Below are 24359 nucleotides of genomic sequence, written 5' to 3' on the forward strand. Positions count from 1 at the left end.
TAATAAGCTGTTCACTGGCAAATATAAAAATGTTTGTGTTGGAGAAGAAAGATACAATTATCAAAAATGTTTGATGTTCAGTCATGAATGTGTCAACGTTTAACAAATGTGTTTTGAGTCACTGTATAACGGTATGAGGGAACAGCTCATGTCTGTAAAGCCAGATGTGATATATATATATATATATATATATATATATATAGAACTGATATCATATCCATATTGATGCTGTAAGTTCCTTGTGCAGAAAATCATGATAAAGGTCCTCTCTGCAGTGCATTTACATGTTTGTTGGGTGAGATATAGCATATACTGGAAGCATATTTGTGTTTTTATGGGTCCTTTTTGAGAGAGGCAAAGTGAATGTCGACTGCTATAGCCCTTGAGGAATGTTGTCCTTTCTTTGGTCTGTGGCACATTGTGGCCATTGCCCATGCAAGCCGTGCCAAGGAAAATACCTTGCAAACTGCTGACTTTGATAACAGGGGGAAATCTGATTCTGTCTGCATGTACTCTATCAAGGCAAGCAGTAACCAAGCTGTTTCAAATCCCCTGTGAATGTGTTTACTAATGACTTGTCTCTCAGAACATTTGTGTAAATGAGGGTCTCAGAGTGCAACAGTGCTTTGATAGTATTCACAGACAACAGAACACACAGTCTTGTCTTGCTCGGCATGTATGCATGTCTTTTGTGCATTCAGTGTACTACAAGCAGCAAGGGGAATAAGGGGTGGAGAGAGGAGGTTATGTGTTTGTGAATGTGTGTATTTGGTGGGAGGAGGGTTCTGAACACTTTCATAATTGACCTCAGTTTGATATTTCTTAGGGTGGGGGATACAGACCACATTTCCTAACATACCCACCCTATAAACAGAGACATCACATTTTATTTATATAAGGTTACGTATTACCAAACAGTATGTCCTTATTAACTTCTCATTGTTTGTGCAAATGTCACTTGGAATGACTTACTGTACCTCCACATTGCACCATGGAATATTTTACAGTTTGAGTCAGTTAAAAAAACAGTTGTCAATTGTGTGAATTACATCAGTATAGTGGTTCTCTGTGACAGGGTGCCCCTGTTACCAGTTAAGTAATTTCCCATCTGCACATAATTATCGTAATCTTTAGAGGTTTAAAGACAAAGTAACAACATTACAAACCTTTGAACTACCTGTGGGTCACATTGTACTATCTATGCTTGTACATGATGAGAAAAGAATTCAAGACATTGAAAGTCAGATGTGTTATACAGAATGTCTGAATGCCTTTGCAGATGGTAATGTTGACTCTGGAAGCCTCATGGAGTGCTGGCTGCTGCAGGCTAGGAAACATCACTAGCACTAGGGCCATGTGGGACCTCTCCTTAAAAAAGAAAAAAACTTTGAGATTTTTTCACAGCCCATTGTAAGCAATCAGGCAAATAGAAGCTTGCAGTCGTGCAGTGCACAGGCACTTCTCCTTTCCAGAAGGCAGAGAGCAATGCTCAGTCTACTGACAGGCGAGCCAGCAGACCGACAAGACGTCAGGACATGTTCTCATAGCACTAACAGATGGTAACAACACCAGTGGGTCTTCTGAAGCCCACTTTCCTTCTCCTGTGTGACTGCTCCTGAATGCACATTCAACCTCTTCTACTGCTGTCAGTGAAGACCTGCAGATGCACTCAACTACAGGCTTACTTTTCAACCTTGCATCTGTCTCTGCATTCATACCAAAACTGCACCCACGAGAAGAGGATACACATGTTTTATTGACAGAGCCACAGGTGGTTTGAGTTTGAGCTGTTGGTGGACTGGAAGGGCTTTTCCTGTGTGGTGAGCTGTGGCATCTTTGGAGCCAGTATGTTGCCTATGGTTGTGACATGTTTGGTATTCATCCTGCTGGGCTCGGGGCAAGCGCAGGTTGCCACACAGACTCGGGGGCAGAGCCAGAGTCGGGGCCAGGGGCAGGACAGCTCTGCTACCCCTTGGAGGCAGGTGATTCAGTGGGAGAACAATGGCCGCATGTATAGCTTGCTGAACAGTGGAGCTGAATATGTCCCTGCTGGGGCGGGGGCCCAGGACAGAGGTCCTAGGGTGGTTGTAGCAGATACACGTTCACGCTCTTCACAAAGACCTCAGAGAGGCAATGTCCGCAGACAGGCACCATCAAGAGGGTCCTCTGAGACTGTCCGTGGGCAGGCCAGGCATCCTTTCGGCTTTGGGCAAGTACCTGATAACTGGAGACAAACTGCAGGCACCACAGGTGGTAGCCACTTTCAGGGATCCTCTAGCACTCGCTTCAGGCCATCCACAGGCTCTTCATTTTCATCATCCTCATCATCCTTTTCTTCATCTTCTTATAATGTACCATCCTACCAACAGTACCCATTGCCTCAACAGCCTCCCTTCCAACCAGTACCTTATGACCCTAGTTTTGGGGATGGACAAGTCAGGAACTATGAGCCACCCTTTCAGCCTGTCGTCGGTGGAGGATATGGCGGTGGAGGGTATGGTGCTGGACGGGGATACACTGGAGGAGGGTTTGGAGGTGGTGTGGCCCCTGTGCTCCCAGGCTCTCCTTCTGACTTTGCTGAAGATGGTTACCACTTCTACCAGTCTTATGGCTACGGGCCCAATCCTGTGGTTCCTGCACGTGCTGCCCAACCACCATTTTCAGATGGTCTGGACCACAGATACACCCACAGTATCTACAACGAGGACTCTGCTCCAGCTGTCCCTGCCCCCGCTGTCCCTGCCCCTGACGCTAATCACGCCACTCCTGTGGTAGTGGACAGGACAGGAGCAGCCGGTCAACCACCAATCAGGAGCCCTCAGTATGAGCAGTTTCCTCCATTTGGAAGACCCCAACCTCCCTTCATGCAGCCCATTCCTCCAGGCAGAAATTCTCCAAACTCTGCCCCTGAGAATCCCAGTGTCAATGTCGGGAGTGTGTACCGACCAGAACAGAGAGGTACAGTGAGCTTTTTGTTTGGGCACCTGTAAACTAACACAATGTATGCTTTATTTCACACTTTGTTCAGGACGTTTTACCAGATCTTAAGAGAGTACATAACGCATGAGTGGGATGGGAGTGGATACAGATTGGGAGCCATCAAGAAAATTCTAAAGCACTTAAAATATTTCTTGCATTGCTTGCAGTGTGATGTTTTTAGCTAGACATATGAATTTGAAATATGCAAAACCCAGAGGAGTAGAGAGCTCACCACCCCCTCAAGTATACAATCATGCTTTTCTAGTATTCTTGTTTGTCAGATATCTGAAGTAATCAGAATGAGACAGCTGTTTAAAAGTCAGCCTCTTTTTCAGTTTACAAACAAAGCAAAGTGAATGCAAGGTTCATCTTTTCCCACTTGTATGGTTATTGAAACCAGGTGTTGAGAAAGCCTTGCCAGTGTTCAGAGATCACACACAAGAACCACTGTGTTTTCGTGTGGGGAGTTCTGTATTACAAGAGAGCAGACTGTTTCATGAGGCGTGTAGAGTTTGGTAATGGTGGTGGTGACCTCATACGGGGTCTGGTGACAAGGGGTGTTGGTGGGCAGTGGCTGCCTCCTGAGCTTGAGGACAGGAGAGGGTAAATAAGGGAGGGGGATACAGTAATCCACCACTCCTTGAGGGGGAGGGAGAGTGTGGAAAGTCCCTGTTACACATGGGGTCCGTTGCTTCAGTTACATGAAATCAAAGAAATATTTAGTTAGAGTTCTTAGGGGAAGAATGCGGTGTTTCAAAACATGCAGTACACGAACTAAAAAAAAAAAGTTTTTTGTAACAGAGCAGAAAATTTCTTTTAACCTATAAGCAATTGATCACCCTTGTTTTCATAATTTGTCGGTGTGCAAGGGGGGAAGAAGTTTTCCTTGAGTTTATTGTTAATGCTGAGGAAAAAAAAATGCATGTGACATTTTCCTATGTTCTGACTGCAGCAGGCAGTGAGGGAAGACTTCTAGCAAGAATCTCAGACTCTTAATAATGTAGGTTTTACTCAGTGATTTGCATTACTGTGCTGCAGTCTCTCTAGTGTGCTGTGAGCCTTGCAACCATCATTCATTAGACACTCTAGAGCTGGGAGCCATTTCTACAGCACAAAAAGCCAACATGTGTGCAGATGCCTTAGTGTACCCGGTAATCATTGTGATAAAGTTTCAGCCATTGGGAGCTGCTGAAAAGCTGACATTTTTATTGCACTGCTTCATGGAACATCATTAAGCTGTTAAAGTATTATACTAATGGTGATCTACACATTTAAAATTTACTTAAAATTGAAGTAAGCAGACAAGCATATTTGTACAGCCATTTTTAAATGCATAAGCAAACGTAAGTTATGCTGATATAAGATAAACACCAATCATTGGCCAGGCTGTTTATTAAATAATACAAATAAATTCAATCTATTTCATCATGTGGCCTACTAAGGTTAGTGCAAGAAATTCAACTAAGCACAAATAGAGTTAAGTTGCTATGCATGAACAAGCTGGCAAGCATTACCATTAACAACCAAAGTGTATAGATAACTACTGTACAATTAAGTTTAAGGCCATGAAATAAGTTTCAATGCAGAAACACTTCCTAATTGTTGCTTTTAGATGTCAAATGGCGCAAGTTACTCCCAGAACCATGTACAGTAAATAGGGCTTGATCTACAGCCAAAGCCACAGTGGAACAATTAAGAGAGCACAGCATACTGTACTGTATGTACTCTGTGCTCAAAGTGTTAAGCAAAGAGACCTTTACATCATATGTGCAATTTATCAAGTTTGCGGGTGTCTTTTCTGAACCCACATTGGCTTTGGCATCAGTAAGCATGGCACTTTTGTTGGTAAAGAACTAGAGTTTGTGACAGGGAGCGTGAAGGTACACACTCTTTGAGAGCTTTACAGTATTGAAAGCTGTGATGTTCAGGAAGTTTTGTGATTAAGGAATTGTATTTAATTAAGTGAAATCGCAAAGATTGGTTAAAAAAGTATACATAATGTCCCAAACATACACTTTGCAATACATCGTCATTTGATATCACTCTTCCTTCCTCTCATGTTCCCAGATAAAGGTGCCAGCAGTCAGAGGAGAGAATAATTAGACCGTAACTGGTATAGATTAATTCATTAAGGCAGCTGCAAGGCAGCATCACAGTTATTTTACTCAAGCATCTTCAAATTAAGGGAAAAGGTTTTAGCACCTCGATATTGCTAAAATTTATAGTAATATAACAAGTGATCAGCAAAAGTAAAATGGTTAATCATAATCATGATGTTTATTGCAAGATGGCATAGAGTATGCAGTGAAAGTAGAGTTTTCTAAAATGATGCATAATCATCAGATGCTGTTATGATTCTTGATTTTGACCTCAATGAATTTCAAGTGTGCTAATCTGTCAGTGCAGCTAACAGCATTCAGCTTATAGCAGGAGTATCTGATGAGGAGAGGGAGCCCTCATGTCCTTTTATTATGCTATATTAGATGGTATAAAAAGCCTGGCAAGATTCTTTTTTTTTTCTCCGTGCCCCACTTAGAGTGTAATGTGTGGCTTTGTCACATGCTGTCGAGAGCTGATCAGCTTTGGCTTCTCAAAACACTTTATCCCTCTGAAAGAGACCCAATTTCACATTTCAAAAGATTACGGCACAGAGAACAAAGCCTTCCTGGGGTGAAGAGAAAAAACGGGGCTGAGAGTGCAGTTGGAAAACCTTTGCGTTTCACACTGGTCTTACAATGTTTACATGGAAGCTTCCCCCTGTCCTATACGTCTGCCTCAGAGAGAGCTGTCAGATGAGATGTTTACACAATGCCCGAAAAGTCAAAGCCCTTTTTTTAAACTTGCAGCTTGGAAGGCAAGACTCATCTGGATGTTAAACGCTGGGCAGATATAAAATAGGAAACTTCCTATCTGGTTTCCATAAACAGACCAGAACTAATGAAATTCATGTGACAGATAACAATGTGTTTCATCATCTGTTTTCTTTTCCATTGTTAAAGCATGGTACAACAGAAATTGAAGGTTGAATATAATTTTTGTGATATTATTAATGCCTCCAGAGTTAGAGGTCGAATGGTTTTGCTATCTGTAGCTTAAACAAGCAAGCATACCAGGCCTTTGTGAGCTAAACAGAGAAGGATGATAAGCTACACCAGTGACTCTTGCTGGCATGGCCTTTACAGGGCATGGGACAGACATCCACTCTGAAAAATCAGGCCTGCTTTTTTTAACTTGTTCCTCAGGTTTTCTGACAGACTTGGACAGTGTCCCACTTTAAAAACAGCAGTGGTGTCATGTTTTGCCCTCGCACGTACCCTCTCCCTCTCTGTGTGTCTGTCTGGCTCTCTTGTATCTCTGTACAATGCCTTTCCTTCTTCATCTCTCCATCTTTGTCATTTGTTTGTATAAACCAAAGTATGAAAAACGTAGGCTGTACTACACTAAGTCCTCCTATGATACTGTAGCTCATGTTTCCAAGTTGAGCCTTATCCTTAACAGATATGACTAGTCATCCTACGTTTACTTTGCTCAAGGTTAACCTCAAGTGACAGGTTCATATTAAGATTAGTGTCACACAAGATCACATCACATTAGCCAAGAAGGCAATACATTGTTTGTATAAAATATTTCCCTCATAAGAAGATACATTAAGTTAGAGGCCAAAGTGTTGTGTTAATGTTATATGTTTCTTTGTTTTCTTGGGATTTTTCACACAAGAGATCTAAATGTAACCCTTGTGTTCTCTCACCTCAAACTCACCCCTGTCTGAGAGGCCTATGGAGCAAAAGTGTCTCATTAGGAAACCATGATAATAATCTGGAATGCACAGTAATTAGTGGCCAATAGCTTTCTCTATTGTGACCCAGTCTTGAACTGCGGCCCTTGTCACTCATGCCCCTCATATCCTCCACCAGCACTGCAATAAATACCAGTTAATAAAAAATTGATGACAAATATGTGAAAGAGCCCTCACTGCCATTGTTGGGAGGGCTGGAATTCAGAGAGATCAAAAGGGGACCTGTCACAGATTATCAATCATTAACATTAACATTAACTCTCTCTATAAGGTATGTTTGAGACTAAAAATGTATCCGTATGTATGTATACAAGTTTTTTTTTCAGTATTTTGAGCAGACTTGTGAGATTTGATTTGTGAGCAGATTACTATCACATCAGGTTGTGTATTTTGTAAAGTATGAAAATATGTATATCATTTTAGGTTTGCCTGACCTGGTTCCTGATCCCAACTATGTCCAGGCTTCCACATACATCCAGAGAGCCCACATGTACTCCCTCCGCTGTGCTGCTGAGGAAAAATGCCTATCAAGGTAAACCAAATTCTGGATGGCGTTTGCATTTTTTTATTATACGTTAATTTACTTATTAAAAAAAAAAGTTTTTCCCCTATGAGTTCATTTTTCATATCAGTGATGAATGCTAATTTTAATGGTTTCTGCAACATTTTAAGCACTGGCGACATGTCCAAAATGCACCTTGCTTTGTACGCAGTAAATTCTGGAAAGTACCAGCCCTCCATGACCCTAGGATAAATGGAATAAATGAATGGATCATGCATTAACAACAAAATGTTAATTTTAATGGGAGATTGAATTTTTTTGTAATGTGCTCCACCTTTGGGCAGCATTAACCAGGAAGTGAACTGTCCACAATTCTAACGTAGCCTTTGGGATTATGCCTGTGCAATAATAACTGAAAGAAATAATGAAAAAAAGTTGACCAAAAGCTCAACATGAACTAAATCCTGGTCACCTTTGTGGATACAGGCTGCCATTAGTTTCATTTCTCTTTGTTGGTGGATATCATCCCCTGAGCCCCGGGCCTGGGCCTTTGACTGCCTCTGCACTAAGGACACTATTGAAATGATGGAAGTGTGCTGTCCCCATGGCTGCTCTATTTGCCCTCTCCCCATCACAAGCGAAGCCATCCCTCAAAGCCCTTTCATATCCTGTCTGAGTTTGCAGCAATCACCGACAGATGGGCTGTTGTAATTTGCCATACACTCCAATGTCAACAACAGCCACAAGACGAATGGCTTAGATCTTCAGTGGTATTGTGAACTCGAGGTTGTGCCTCCTCTTTCACACAAAAAAGTGAATCATGCAACAGAGTGTGTACCTCACTCTGCTCCCTCTCCCCATGTTGAAACTATGTGTTTGGAGAGATGGTTGTAATCTGTAGAATGAATTATTTAGTAGATGTTCTCCTGCCTCCAAGCCTTTCCCATCCTGCTCTTTTTCCCCCTCTTGTCTTAGTTATGAGAAACAGACATGCTGACATCCTTTTTGCAGTCACTGGTGCAGTTACCTCACTGTTTTTTGTCTTCATGTATTTGTCCGCCATTCAGCTCTGCCTATGGCTCCGAGACCACCGACTATGATGTTAGAGTCCTTCTACGTTTCCCACAGAGGGTGAAGAACAAGGGTACTGCTGACTTCATGCCTAACAGGCCACGTCATACCTGGGAGTGGCACAGCTGTCATCAGTAAGTACTTAATACAAACCAGATTTTACCTAATCAGCGAATTATGCTTTACTGGCTGCAGTATCAGCTGTGACCATGGAACTAGTGAGCAAACATTTTTATGTCAATCCTGCTTTTATTCTTACAGAATATATTTATTTATTTAACTAATTTCTGTGCTTTGTACAGCTACTTTTGCACTGCCAGAATGGACAGTTCTGGTTGGTTTTGATTGTAGGACATGTTCAAATTGTTGTAAAACTGACTGGTCGCATAACAGTAAATTTGAACATTAACTGGCTAAACTAAATTCACTACTAATCAGCTTGTTGACTGGTGGATGAATAGCTTTTGATTAATATATTGAACCATGATCGATGATTTGATTTGCATTCCTTATGTGGAATAGGGGTTTGGCAAAGCAACAGCTCCACATTTTATAGAATTAGGGTTGTGGTATGTGACTATTGTGCTAATTCACATACAGACATAAGATTGGTTTAATGGCCAGATGACTGTATTCCCTGCCAGGTCACCAACATGGCCCATTATTCTAAAGTATTGCATGGGATTGGTGAGCCCACTTTCAGTTGAAACCTGATTAACCTTATACAACACGGCAGAGGGAACTTATTCAGCAACCTCACCTTTTCATTACTGGGAATATGGATGTTACCCGACATAACCCCAGTTGGCGTCAGAATACAGTATCTAGGAGGAAACCAGAAGAGGAAAAAAAACATGAGTGATATTGTCCTGGGACCCGCTTCCAAATTTGCAACATGAGATCATTTCCTCTTGCATTAATTTTGACGCGTTTAAGTAATCAAAAGAAACACCATATTTGGCGACTTATGCATGAGCAGGAGAGAGGACTTGCAAATGTACCTACAATTTTCCAAGTGTAATCATTTGAGAAATGGGAAGCTTGTACCATTTACGATCAGTGATCACAAATGTCTTTGGTGAAACAAGATCCTGGACTATAAAATCAGGGTGTAGTGGAGATTTATCCTGTGATAGCTAACCCAATGGACATGACCTTGGCACCAACACTTTAAATGTATGGTCAAGTTGGGCTTTTGTGTTGTAAATGTGGTTATTGGTACATAGAGCACATTCTCGCTGCTCATGAACAGTCTCGATTGATCTGGTGCACTTCAATGTTGTGTTCTTCTTTCAGTCAGTGAATGAAAGTGAACGCAGCATGGTCCCCTTTACAATATAGACAGTCACTGCAGGAAGAGAAGCTCCACAGAGAGTAAGTCTAAATTTCATAGACCTGGTCTAAAGAGAAGTCAGATTAATGGAGTCCTTTATAGGGCCAAACCTGTGTGAAATAGAGCAACAGGACAATACACTCTAAATTCCACATCACATGAAACATAATGGTATCTAGCTGTGTGAGTTTATTTAGCAAGCAGCTTTCTCATTGTTTCTTGCTAAGTGGACATATTTTAGTTGGTTTAGCAGGGCAGTAGTGGCTCAGACTGAATATCTCTTGGGGATTTCTGATGAAGTGATTCTGGGGGTATCGCCTTTGTTTCATGACATTATATTCCATGTAGACTGGCTTTTATCTCAATTTCAGCAAGTCCGCCCACTAATGCTAGTGCCGGGCTCTGCTTTACTATCCTCATCTTACAGGAATGTGACTGGCCGTTAGAAGATTGGCAGTGTTGTTGCTGTCTGACATCAGTCTGCGTTTACACAGTGGGTCCCAGAAGGCAGGAAGCCAAGGCAATCATTCCACTGGCTGTGTGATCAGATTGACAAATCAATCCATTTTTGCTGTCAATCTGTGACACCAGATCATATAGCTGCTAAAGTATGATGGCATGGATATGGGTTACTGGGACAGGGTGTTTGGTTACAAAGAAATCTCTTTAGGGGAAGAAAACCTCTAGCCCAGATTCTCACAATAAACTTCCCTGCCCCACATTTTTGTTGAATAAGCTGTGTAGTTGACAGTTTTGCTTTTCATTACACTCACTCCTATCTTTCTCACTTGAGTATTAGAAAAAGGGAAAGGAACAGCGTCCTCTTGAGTAACACAGACTGTGAAAATATCGGAATTCTGTGTATTTTGTTGTTTTTTTTAACAGATTAAGAAACAGAATTCCATGTGGAGTTTATTTTTCATGCCAGTCAATATGGAAAGCAAGTGAAAGTCATTAAAAGTGATTTTTTGGTTTTACTTTCATTTTTGATTGAACAGAACTTAATAACAGAGTTCTTCAACTTATGCTTTATTTATGTCAGTCGCTTACAGTACATCTTTAATAAGCTATGTGACCTTCATGGTCAAAGATCATAGCTGCTATTTGTGCAGGTGCTTGGACATATGTCTTCATATCCTGGTTGCACTTTGTGGAAGGCAAATGTCAGGCCCCTGCTAAATAGTTCTGAAAGAGCCTACTGTAGTTCTCTATGTTTTACAACCCAAGCTATGATGTGAGAAACCCTCAAAGTCTTGTTTGTTGCAACACAAGTGGAAAATGAGTCATGACTATGAAGAAGGATTGGAATGTTTTGTATATTACGATTACAAGCTATTCTTGTTAAATCCTCTATGTGTTCTTCCAACACTACATTCTCTGTAGTTGACATAGTCAGTGAGGGGATCCAGGAATCCAAGGAGGTAGAGGACCCTTCCAGGCACCTCATCGTCCAGTGCCTCCCCCTCTCTATCTTTTTCCCTGCTTCCCGCAGTCTTTCTTTCTGTCTCATTCTCACACACACTTACACACATACACACATACCGTATTGGAGATAATCATCTCAAGACTGCCACTGAAATGGATGCCAGTTTCGGGAACACAAACAAAGACTGTGTTTCAACCTTACAGGCTTTTCTTTTCCCACCCCACTCTATACACATGTATTTATACACACACACATATTTACATAAAATACATGCTGTATGTTCCCTTCTGCCACACATCAAATAATCCTACATATAGACAAGGTCACATGCATTTGCATTTCAACAGAGACAGGAGAGTAATTTGAACCAAGATAGTGTTCAGACTTAGATAACAACAGACAGGTTTCTACCTGAGAGCAATCATATTTGGTTGCCTCAGCTATGGAAAGAATGAGTCCTTGAATGGTCACTTGCTCCATCAGTGGAAAGTACCCACTTTTGCTTCCAAGTCATCCTTCAATCTTTAATGACTGTTCCAGTAAAAGCTGTTGCTATGTTGAAACATGGGCCATGAAGTAAGGCGAAAGGGCAATATTTATATAGTCTGAGTTTGTCTGACTGTAAACGATCCAGTGCTTACCTCACCTGCCACAACAACTAAAGTCAACACCACTTAAGTATACTGTATGACTGTATGGGGCAACTGAAGAATCAGAGAATATGATAAATACTTTCAATTGCTACTTCAATGTGTATTATGTAATGTTTCATTTTGGTAGGATGCTCTCCTAGAGGTTTGATATGTAGGAATCAAAAATTCCTTCTCATTAGTGACATCTGTGGCTGTTAAATGAGCTGCAGTCAACATACAGGTGGTGCTTGCGACGTGAGACTATTGCAGGTGATGGAGACTATTGCAGGTGATGTCTTTTTCCTCTTCCTTTGTTGTGAAATGTGTAGTGGTTGATGTAGGCAGCTAGTTGTTTCATTAGCTGGAGAGTTAATATCTGCAGGGTGTTTCTAGTTATGCCAGTCGTTTGTTGACGTTAGCGGGAGAGAGGCAAGGCACTCGGGAGCATGCAAAACATCACTTCTGTTGGTCCTTCACATGGAAATCAGTCCACAGGTTGTGACAGACATCCGAGAAAGTTGGCGAAGGTCTAATTTTTTACGTTACGTTACTACCTGTTCACTCATTGGCAATAAAAAAACAATCAATACATGTAAATTGCTTCACAATTCTACATATCAAACCTTCGAGGAACTTTATCACATTGGTATAGGTCTTTTTTAAATTTAAAACATGTGGCTTTCAGGATCAAAGGTTTAGGAAGGTTTTCCTTTCTAATCTACTTTTTAATGTGATTGAACAGTTATACCGTATCAACAGCTCAGAAGTTTTATCAAAATAAAAATTTTAATTTGTTCAAATGAAGTAAACCCCCTTAGTTGCACATCATTTTCAGAGTTTTTCCTAACCGTGTAAGTCTTGTGTGTACAGCCAGTGGATACACTGCATATCAGTACTGTAGGTAACTAATTAAACTAACATATTGCCCCATGTTGAGTGATTCATGTATTCTTGTCCATACAAACATCTAAAACCCTTTTTTGTTTCTTAGTACTTAAAATGTAGTGTCTTTGTTGTTGTTTCATCAAAACATTGCTCTAAAGATGTTTGCATATCTGAAATGAATTTGGCAGTTAATGCCACTGAGATACTGTATATTGCTCTCTACACTAACTTACCAGTTAATTAGGTACACTTTATAAAGCTTGTATTCAGTTTTTGTTGAGATGGCAAAAGTTGATTCAACTTTGTGGTGATTTTGGAGGTTATACTGCAGTTTTGTGAAATGTGCCCAATAAAATTATCGTTGTTAGTAGTTAAATGTGTTGAAGACACTAATATTAAATATGTTGTCTATTTGGGTTGGACAAAATATTACAAATCAGAGTCCTGCCCTGGGTCGAGTACCCACAAAAAAGTTGTGTAATGGGTAAAAAATATAATTATATAAATTCACGGGTACAGGTAAAAATGAACTACACTTCAGAGTATGTTGCACCCTGTTATAAGTCATACAAGTGAGCAAGCATTATAACATTAGTATGCAATCATTGTTAAGTGTGTGTGAGAGAGTAACTGCTGTGATATCTGCGACTGCATATCTGTGTGTGTGCACGGGTATGTGTGGTTGTCAGTGAATGTGCAGTACTGCCCATAGACACAGATTATGATTGCACAACAAGTAAAAATAAAGCACTTTTGAGTGAGTGACTGTGTAGCCTATGTGTTTAATCGTGGGTCGTGTTGTGGGTCTTATATTTACGGGTCCAGGCGGGTCCGGATTTGACATGGAGATAATTGCAGTAACGGGTTGGTTTCGGCACTGAGCTTTGCGGGTGCGGGTGGGTGCGGGTTTGCAAAATTGGACCCGTGCAAGACTCTGTTACAAATTATTTATATGATATAATGCAATACAATTCAATAGCACAACAACAAAATCCTTCAAAATGACCACAAAATTTAATGAACGCCTCTCTGACATAGTCTCAACAAAACATTTATATGTTGAGTTTCATAACATTTATTGGTAGGCTGTTGAATTCGGTTGCAAACGATTCAGTGTGGCTTATAAACTGTCAAAAGTGTATATCTCATATCTGCTGTAGGAAATTTACCATCTCAGTCGAAACCACCAGAATGCTATCTGCTAACATATTGTATCTGTTTTGCCTGTGACAAATGACTTCATGTCTGTAAACCTGACAGTCATGCTTCATGCTCAGCAGTGTTCCACATGGGCCTCTGCCACAGTCACATGGCTGAATGAGATTTGTGCATCTATGTGCTACACTAAGAGCGCACCACTTGGATTAAGCAGCCTCGATATTATAGGAAACTATACTTTGCTGATGTTGTTGGGTGTTTTCTTGCTAAACGCTCTTAATAACAGATAGCTCAATGCTGGCTGTGCCCATATGACACACAAACAGGACAATGATCTTTTTTTAGGCAAACAGGGCTATTCGGACATGTACATACAAATTTACAGAAACCTAGAATGTTTTATATTAATGTGACAAAATACAACTGTACATGTGCAGTTGTGGCATTTTATGATTTACTAGAAATATATTTTTACTGACATGCCAGATTAAGACAGTTAAACAATTAAATAGTGACATTCAATCACAGAAAAGTGGAAATGGGAATGTAGGTTGTTGTAAGCAGGCTACGTTTCTTTAACTACTTTAGGTATGTGTGCTTCACTAATTTGTTTCCACTGCTGTGTATAAATACTTCAAACTAATGATAAAAGTTGGAAGGTTGTTGTCATGGTACTCCATGCAAACACATTTGTGTTGGCATGTCATGCAATTATGTGCACAGTAGGCTTTTAAAAAGTGAGTAGCATCACAGGTCACTTTGACATTTGGGAGAGGTCCAAGCCATATAGCAGTTAATATTGCAGATGCTTTCAAATGGACCAGCTCACTGACAGAGTCACTCACTGAGAGTCACTTGTTTCAAATTCTGGTTCAGTTGAGATGATCAGTGGCCATGTGCATCCAGCCTTTCCTAAGCTGCTAAAGCTGTGCAAACACACACAAACACACCGCAAGCAGCACAAAAATACACTCTGACACTGCTACACTCACACATTTACGCATGCACACTAAGATATGAGCATACAAACATAAAAAAAAACATTAGCACACGCACACACGCGATCACACACACAAACACCTCTGATCTCACTGACTGATACAAGCTAATTAACATCATTCATACATCATTAGGGTGTTAATGTCTTGCAATACTTTATTGTTTCCATCAATTAGTATCCATTGTCCTTTGATACTTTATGATGTGTTCAGTCAAGGTGCAACATCACGTACATAAACATTAATAGATTTGGTCAATGGGTTGAGTATGCATTATATAAACCCACAGTTTGTCTTGAAATTGCATTTAAACCCAGATAAGCTTAATTTAAACAATATGGAAGTGTAATTACAGCAGCCTAACAAACTTAATAAACTAGCTATAATTTATGCTTAGATGACACAATAACACTAGAATGAGCTTAAACATTTTGGTTGATCACATTAACTAAGATGTTTGTTTCATTGTTTTACTACATGCACAATGATTTGTTTGTTCCTACAGGCACTACCACAGTATGGACGAGTTCAGCCATTATGATTTACTGGAGGCCAGCTCTGGCCGCAAAGTCGCAGAGGGACACAAGGCTAGCTTCTGTCTAGAAGACACAACCTGTGACTTTGGTCACCTGAAGCGTTATGCCTGCACCGCTCACACTCAGGTAATGCAGCAAACAAGGGCATGAGTGGAATTTAGCAACAATGAATGACAAAGCGATTTCACTTTAAGTTCAAGCTCCCGCATCAATTTTCAACCTTCATTTGGTGGTCACTTTTTTTTTTTTTTTTTTACAGTTGCATTAATAGTTGGCTTTTAGTCATCAGCCTGAATATGTTTCTTGCACAATGTCATACCACTGACATTGTGCTGACATACAAGGTTTTCACCTCAGATCAGTATTCCTTACGAATGTCTTTCTTCCCTTCTGTTTCTTCAGGGTCTGAGCCCAGGCTGCTATGATACATACAATGCTGATATTGACTGCCAGTGGATTGACATCACAGACATCCAGCCTGGAAACTACGTACTAAAAGTAAGAGTAAAGAGAGATTTTGGTATACATGGTCATGGCACATTTGTGAACAGCATAGGGTCATATTTTATGGACGGAAGTGAGGGGCAGCACAGGGCTCAGTGGCACTGGTCTCCCATCCATCTCATTGTCTATTTTTCATGCATATTTGATTTGATCAATATGGCTGCAAGATGTGCAAACACATGATCTATACAGTGTTATCTATCTCAAATCTCACATTCTCTCTTAAAGCAATATTGGTCCCATTGGATGTCACCCATGTTTGTTGAACTTTGAGTATATGGTGAATTGTAATGTGCCATCTGTCTTTTGTCTCTCAGCTCCAGGTCAATCCCAAGTTCTTGGTGCTGGAATCAGATTTTACCAACAATGTGGTCAGGTGTAACATTCACTACACAGGACGGTTTGTTACAACAACCAACTGCAAGATCGCACAGTAAGTAAGACAGAATGTACAGATTTTAAAAACTTACTTGATTGCTGATCATTAATAATTCACTGGGACCGATTTATTTCAGTGTTCTCAAAATCCTCCGCTCCTTTGGTGATCTTGTGCTTTTGAGAAAGATACAGTTTGCCATTTTATGCAATGTAGGACTCTGACCTAAAAGAGCGTACATATATGCTGTAGATGGTATCTGAGAGGCAAACTGTAAATCAGCGTTCTTGTCATGTTCCCAACATTGAGTTATAGTGATCCACATGACAGGATGGCAGCTAAATGCAGTTTTATGAAGAGCCTCAAAGTGTTTTGAATTACTTAGTGGACTTAATGGGGTCTTGGCTGAAATATTTGATGATTTAATGAATTATGTTCTCATTCTCCAGTTAAGATTAATGGGCTCTGAAACTTTCATATTTTCCCTCAAATGGAGATGCAGGGGTGTTGAACTTTTCAATAGCGCTATTAGAAAGTTTATCATTGCACTCAGAAGTACTATCATATGCTCTTGAAAAGACTTTATATAGAGAGTGGATATGCATGACGAAAGCATCATTAGGCTCAATTGCTCTAGCCAGTCTCCCTTAGTTTCACTGGTACAGTCAAACATAAACTTAAAAATATGTTTGCTAAAGCATTTCCACAGTTAATGGGAGCTGGATATAATAGTCAGGTATTTAAGGAACTGACGGCAATAAAAGAATTAAATCATCAGACTTCCAACATTTAAGTCTGATGTTTGAACAGTTTCTGACAGGAGAAACAGTTGCCAATAACATCACCTGTATTGTGTGATTGGCTATTCTGAAATTCTGAAATAAGCGCTAACAGCAAGAGCTAGAAGCAACAGGAGAACCCAGTATCCATCCATGTTTGTGACAATGGTCTATTTATTCAGCCAAATCCCTTACCATATGTGATGATAATTCAATATTTGATTGTTTACCAACCACCAAAACTCAAAGAGGAAAAAAGAAGAGATTATATACGTGTGAAAAGAAAACATCCTGCATGTTAATGATTTTAAATTTGATATTCACGTATAATTTTGTAATTCATAGGGTCAGAATAGTTAATAACTTCATATCAGCAGTCATTTTGTTCATTCATTATGTACAATATCTCTGCACTGAAATCCTTCAGTGAGTCCGGAGTGTTACAGTTACTCTCACAAAAGTGTTATGTGTGGTCTGTTTCTTTTGCAGGTCATGATCAGGCACTGGAAGGCTGCCACGCTAGAGTGACCCTGATTGCTATTCCATTGAAATGTGAATGGAATCCATTTGTTGTTCGTCTTTACTGTTTTTCGTGCTGTTTTGGTATCCTGGGCCCATGGCAAGTGAGGGATCCACTGGCACTGATAAGAATGTGGGGGTTTAAAGTAAGCACACACACACTGCATATTGCATAATGCATTTTGCACATTGATACCCCATTAATGACAGTTCAGATCCCTGCAATCTATGTTATAATATTGTCTTATCAAAAACATATATTATATTGCAACTAGCCACCCCAGTTTGTTTACATGCTTTTGACACATCATTGACTTTCAAAAGAGGCGTTTACTGTATCTACACACAGCAAGAAACATCTATCCACAGCTCCTGCAGAGTGTCTCTGTTTAAATTATTAAAGTGAGAAACGGTGCTGGTGCTGAAACGAGTGGTTCCCGACACATCAGTGTTCAGCTGCAATCCAACAAATAAAATTAGGGGACAAAGTCTTCCCAGGTGCATTCATCCATGCAGCACGGGGACAGACAGAAAGGCCCAGTGACTCAGAAGAACCACAGTATAATGTGTTAGTTGTTTTCTCGCTCTTTCTCTCTCTCTCTTTCTCTCTCTCTTTCTCTCTCTCTCTCTCTTTCTTTCTTTCTCTCTCTCTCTCTCTCTCTTCACTGCCGCAATGGGTCTGACTCAGATATTGCGATTCTCTGGGCACGTCTTGTTTAATGTTGTGTTAACAGCAAGAGGAAGACAGCAGGTCATATTTGCATTTGTCTTCTCGTCAAATTGTAAGTCAACATAAAGACAAACTGTCAGCACTGGGTGCTGTACTCTCTAAATCCTTGCATATTCAAATTGTGCCCCCATTCGTCCTTTCTTAATTCAGTTCAACAGGAACAGGAAGCTCAACTGGCAGAAAAGGGCACTTTCCAGAATACAAGACTCACAGTATGTAAGCTGTACGTTTACACTGCTTTGGGGTTTCTTCTTCAGCTACCAACACTGGTCAGATGGCACATAGGTCATCTATACCTTTTGAAGAATGTATATACAAATATTCCACTGATGCATGACTTAAATGATGGAAAGTATTTTGTTGTAACTGATTATATTTGTTTATCCAGTTTACCTGTTACTGTAATTTGTGAAATTCAGTGAACTTCTATATATTATTTTTCTTGATAATCTGAATTATTCTCAGTTTTATTAAAACTGTATGTGTTATTGGAGAAAAAACACTGCTATAAACTTAGTATTGTAATGCAGAGTACCAGAAAGCCGTCTTGACCTACCTCTCCAACTGAGTGAGCTGTTGTTTCCTGTTAAGTGTTTGGTTTCCATTGGAAATTCCTGCGATTGCTGACTGTGGCCTCCTACCACTCTGGTGTAACACACACCTACTGTAAAACCCCTGAATCTATTACAGAACACATGATTTGGGACTCAAAGAAAGAAAGAGTGATATCCAGTCTGAATCCAGTCTGTCTGTATTAATCAAACCATTACAAAGCACCAAAATGTGTTAAATTTGGTTGACTTTGATTTGATTTATTGTTCATTTTTAAATTACTAATGTTGGAAATTAATTTTTGAAACAAAATACTGTAAATGCAGAACAAACCCAGCCTTAAGTACCAAGTTTATTGGTCATACACAGGCCTTTCATATTGTAATGTAAATACTACTTTTTTCTTTTCTTTTTTATCTGCAACGTCCTCTTACTCCAGTAGCTCATGATTATACCTTATGGTTATGGAGAAAGATGCAACCACATGTGATTCTGACATTCAGTGGAACGACAGCACAATAGTAGGTGACAGTTATACAGCATCTTTGACATGTGATGAAATTTGTATTTTTCTAACAGTGAACACCTGTCAAAAATGTCATATACAATAAATACATTTACACGTTTGCTGTGTGCACAGACTTGAATATGAATGCCATGTACCACTCTCATAGCACTGGTTCACCATGCTGCATATGAACACACATCTGCAGGTTTACACCGAATACATATGAGTGGATTTAAAGGAAATGCTGAATGACAGGTGTGAGAAGTTACTGAAATCATCCCCTTCATAAAAGATTAGGTGCGATATGTTTAATGCATTAAGGCATTTTCTCGAATACTGATTCACGCAGGGATGCAAATCTGACCTTTACAAATACAGAAAAATACACACTGCATGTAAGACGCCTAAAACCACCAGACAGTGAATGCAACAACTGTGTCGTTGAACTGATGCTATGCATAATCAGTCACACTAGTTTTCATGTTGTAGTCGAGTTTCCACAAACACGGTTAGATGTGTGCAGAGTGCATACATCATGAAAAAATCTGATTGGGTTGTATTTCCATTATTGTCACACACTGTCACCAAACAGCCAAAGATCCCTTTGTTTCTACAAGTTTAGTTACACTCTTCAAAAAGTTTTTCATTGCAAATGAACATTTAACATAATTTTACTTCTTTCAGCAACAAACAGAGACCAATCACATTATGCATTGAGAGTCATTACATGGTGCATAACACCACATCACAACAGTGAGAGATGAGCTTATAATGTTACCAAAACTAAATATAGAAACGCATAAAAAGTAATATTCTTTATTTTATCTGGAAAGGAGGCAATCAGATTACTATTTTTGTTTTGTTTTCAATCCTCCAACATGGTTGTGCATTCCAAATATTCAAATAGAAACAATGCCTGGAAAAAGTTGGTTGGAGATGCACCATATTGTCACATGGAAATGAAAATGTTGACTAATGAACAGTTCTTGTGGAGTACTTACAGGCTTCACCACACTCATCACAGTAACATTGGAGATAAATTGTGTGGCTTTTAACAGAAGATCATTCAAGTGTGAACAAAAACTTACAAGCTCTACAGATATAATCTACTTCAAATAGAAATATTAAGCTTCACATCATAAAAAAAAAAAAAAAAAAAAGATTCTGAAGAAACAAATGGATGGAATGGAGGAAAACGGAGGAGAGGGCCTTACAGCATGAATAAAACACAAAATGCAACACACAGGCACAGACACACAGTCAATCAGAGATGAGGCAGTTTTCTCTGTACAGATGATCAACTGCACTCTAACTGTTGGCCTTTATTAAATGTATTTATAACATGATCTACACCAAATTTTGGGTGGAAAAAGTTTTTTAAACAACTCACAGTATTATGCAGCAAACTGTATGACCTCAAATATACAGTACTGCAGTGTCCTTAATAAACTGGTAACTCACTACTTACTTTCAGTTGTGAAATATGGTATTTGGAAAACATGTAGGCATTCCTTGTAGAGGTATTTCCTGTCCCCAGAAGAATGAAAATCCATTATCTGGTTGTTTTGATATGCAGTTCTCACTCTCATATTTGGTCTGTCCTAACAAAACCCTGACCCCTGTGATGGGACTTCCTCTTGGTATGGGCTGTTTGTTCAGGCTGTTCACATGAAATCACCTCATTCCAGCTCTCTATGCCACATTATGTTGTTTTGTGAAAGTGCTGCAGTGCTGTGTGTGCTAGCATGAACTTGAGATTGACCATATGTGCTTATGTTATAATGTGTATGTGTATATTTGTGTGTGTGTGTGTGAGAGAGAGAGAGAGAGAAAGCGAAAGAAACAGATGGGAAACTCCTAATGAGGAACAGAGAAGCCAAATGATGAATTGAATTGATTTACTCATAGGTATTTCTTTTCCAAAAAGACTGAAGTCATATTTTCTTTCTTCATAAACACCATCCTGTTTTTGCTTCTACATATTCTCATGCAGCTGCTAGTTAAGTAGCTTAAATGAAGCCTCAGTGGGGTGGGAGCAATAATGCACAATGTCCACCAGGAGCCTTTTTTACTGTGTTGGCTTCATATTCTTGTTGCAATGGCTGTCAAAACGCTTGAGTTAGGGACATGTAAATGATTTAGGACAATTTCTTCCAACAAATGAATATGCAATTGTATTTATCAGAAATGTGCTAGAGGGTGTTTCCCAAATGAATCCAAACAGTGTGAGATTCTGAGTGGAGCACATAAAAATCCCCCAAGGGGTGTACACAACAAAACAAAACAGACACATACTGTATCACTGAGAAATGGAATATACATGATGCACAATGCCAGAGATGCCAACGCAAGCATGGTTCTGAGAAAGAAACTAGAACAGGAGCAGACTGGAGGGACAAATCAACTGGTAGCATGCAAAGAGCAACAGAAGTGTTGGTATGAATGGTCAGAACAGCTTGTCAGATTATACATACTGCCTCAATGGTTTGTTTGGCATGACTGTATATAAAGGGTTGCATTGGAGCCGGTTTGAAGCCCACAGTACAGCTCATGGTTGGCTATCTTTTTTGTTTGAACCTTCCAAATAAGGAGCGCAGGATGTTGCCTTTCACGCTCTGGAAACACACCTTGTTAGCTTACTGGGAACACCAAGTGCTGCACACTTGGGCTAATGTTAGCTACTTTAGCTATATTGTGCTAACAGGGCAGGTATCATAATCAAGTAACATTAAAAGTACAGAGATAGTGCATCAATTGTCCAACTCAGTGGGAGTACTGAAGTTGGGGAGAGTGCCAGGTGAGCAAACTGTCAATCATAGCTGTCAATCAACTCCCACACGGCAGACATCAAAGCTACTTTAAGTCTTCAAATCTTACTAATGGAGCAGTAATTTCCAAAATAACCACCAGCACACTTATTAGAAGACCTGCTGAATTTAGCGAATGAGACCATAATAACTTGTTGAATAAAACTATTGACTTAGTCTTTCTAGAGAGAAGGTGACACTTTTTAAAATGAGAGTAAAGTGGAGCCAGGAACTTTTTGGAGCCAGCATCTAGTGGCTGTCAGTGACTTTGCACTTTAAGGTACTTCTACTGGGTTCAGCTTCAAGCCGTGGTAGTTGCCACTTGGTCTTTGGTGATTGTAAGTCAGTTAACACAGATCAGCTGACAGGATATGCAGGATAATTTTTCTGCTTGAACCAAGGGTTATATCAGAAGACGTAATGAATATTACTCTGTATGTGGCAGAAAACACACACCATCCCAAGGGATTTTGAAACTACCTTCTTAATAATACATTTTCTGATTATATCTGAAGCAACAGGCATGTTGTAATTCTCCTTGAATGCTGCAGCCCCATTCAATGCGTGAGCTCTGTAAAACATACTGGCACCTGATCAAGAACATGTGGCAAGAAAGTGTATTAGCATCCTGAGAAAAAGGAAAGATTCTAGACTGCTCATAGATCAGGTTGCAATATGATAAGAGCAAATCCGTTACATATGTAAATACTCTGCTTTGGGCAGCAAACGTTATGTCTGATCACAGATAAGCAGAAAATCTGTAGGGAGAGCTATAAGAACCCCCAAGACAAATATTTCCTCTTACAACAAGCCACATTTACTTTACCAGCAAACCTATGTAAAGCAACAAGCATTTTCAGCTGCAAGCTTGCAGCATAATTGAGGAAACAGATCAAGTGAAGTGAAGCAGGACTGATTAGATCTTCCAGCGGCGAGACGTCATTGACTACACAAAACCCCTGCGGGAATGGAAGCCATGGGTGTAATGCTGCTGATGCTGAAAATGGAAAAACACAAGGAAACACCTTTCCTAGGTTTGAAGTTGTCACTCATGGCCAAATGAAGGCTGGATATTGTGAATGGCCATTGGCTTAAATTTCTGGCATTACCAGTGAAGCACTATAATAATGGGCCATTACAGTTGTACAGTATTGTTTATGCAGTGATGAAGCTGAAATAAATCCAATTCTAGTGATCTGCCATGAATACATTGAGATTGTGGAGGTTGCTATGTCTGTGATGACAACTTTGACCTATCATGATCTACTGAAACATTTTTGTCCCCTCCAACATCCATCACATCTTTGCTAACCCATGATCACAATGGCCAATAGCCTACATGTCGTCCTAGGCAAGTTGTCAAATTAATTATTTGAACAAAATAAATCCTTCTTTTATCCACCTGACATTCTTCTTCCTTTCTTCTTTTCTTTACACTTTTCCTACCTTGCATGTGCACCAGATAGTTCAGCTGATGTGTTATTAGACAGTTATCTCACTCCTGCAGCGCATAATCATAAGTAGGCGACAAGGTGACAACATTTAGCTTCAGTAAATGACACATTCCAGCTCCCCCTCTCCACCCCCGTCCCTTTTTAGCCGCAGTCAGAGTGTGTAATAGTTCATGGTGAGGTCACGTCACAACGTGTTCTCAAATCATAATTACCATTTGTGTTTAATCAGACTTTTTGTCTGGGACACTTTGCCTCCACAATCTGTATGTAGCATGTGCAATTAAGCTTCTTCTAAATGCATACATCTTTTAATAGTTAAGACTAGACTATCTAGTAGTTTTTTCAAGTAGTATTTTTTATGGTAATTTGCAAGATTTATATATTTATCTTAAAAACATAAATCAATGTAGAGCAGAGTGCTCAACTTACTAACACCCTCTTGGTCCAGATTTAGACTTTCCCCCATAATAATGAAAAGACTAACTGTTGACAAAGACCCAAATTACTCCGCCCTAATTTGATCAGCTGGCTTACAATGAGACAGGACTAAGAGACATGACTTGAGACCTCCATTCTTCACTTCAGCAGGTTTATGTGAGGATAATTGAATTTAGTGGAAAGAGAGAATAGGGACTAGTCTGTGAGTCGACATCGCCAAAAAGCCCACCTCCAGACTTGAGGTCTAATTTCTGCAGAGCCTACTGTGTAGAGATTCTGTGGCACAATATCAAGGCCACAGGTAATTCATCTTCTGGCTCTAGCTCTGCTTTGCGACCTAATTAAACGAATAAAGATGTGAAGAAATCTTCATTTC

The 24359-nt window shown here is 39.8% G+C and overlaps 1 protein-coding gene across 2 annotated transcripts; it reads left to right on the forward strand.

Moving 5' to 3' along the window:
* The first annotated feature begins 1245 nt into the window (after positions 1-1245).
* Positions 1246-19402, forward strand: loxl1 (lysyl oxidase-like 1). Of its 2 annotated transcripts, XR_006399356.1 has the most exons (8): positions 1246-2958; positions 7199-7307; positions 8345-8482; positions 15286-15442; positions 15719-15814; positions 16138-16253; positions 17465-17640; positions 18375-19402. XR_006399356.1 is itself a non-coding variant. In XM_044337226.1 (7 exons), exons 1-7 carry the CDS (start codon positions 1848-1850, stop codon positions 17469-17471), a joined length of 1734 nt encoding a protein of 577 aa, XP_044193161.1. In that variant the 5' UTR covers positions 1246-1847; the 3' UTR covers positions 17472-19402. The 2 variants fall into 2 exon arrangements, 1 of the variants encoding a protein (XP_044193161.1); XM_044337226.1 differs by having other exon boundaries at positions 17465-19402.
* The last annotated feature ends 4957 nt before the right edge of the window (positions 19403-24359 follow it).

Source organism: Thunnus albacares, chromosome 1 (genome assembly GCF_914725855.1).
Source record: "Thunnus albacares chromosome 1, fThuAlb1.1, whole genome shotgun sequence".
Lineage (NCBI taxonomy): Eukaryota > Metazoa > Chordata > Actinopteri > Scombriformes > Scombridae > Thunnus > Thunnus albacares.

Excerpts from the sequence above, each read along its gene's own strand:
- loxl1 (XM_044337226.1), top strand. The coding sequence starts at position 1,848 with ATGTTGCCTATGGTTGTGACATGTTTGGTATTCATCCTGCTGGGCTCG. Across the intron at positions 2,959-7,198 it reads GTACCGACCAGAACAGAGAG|GTTTGCCTGACCTGGTTCCT; the intron begins GTACAGTGAGCT and ends ATATCATTTTAG. Across the intron at positions 15,443-15,718 it reads CCTGCACCGCTCACACTCAG|GGTCTGAGCCCAGGCTGCTA; the intron begins GTAATGCAGCAA and ends CTGTTTCTTCAG.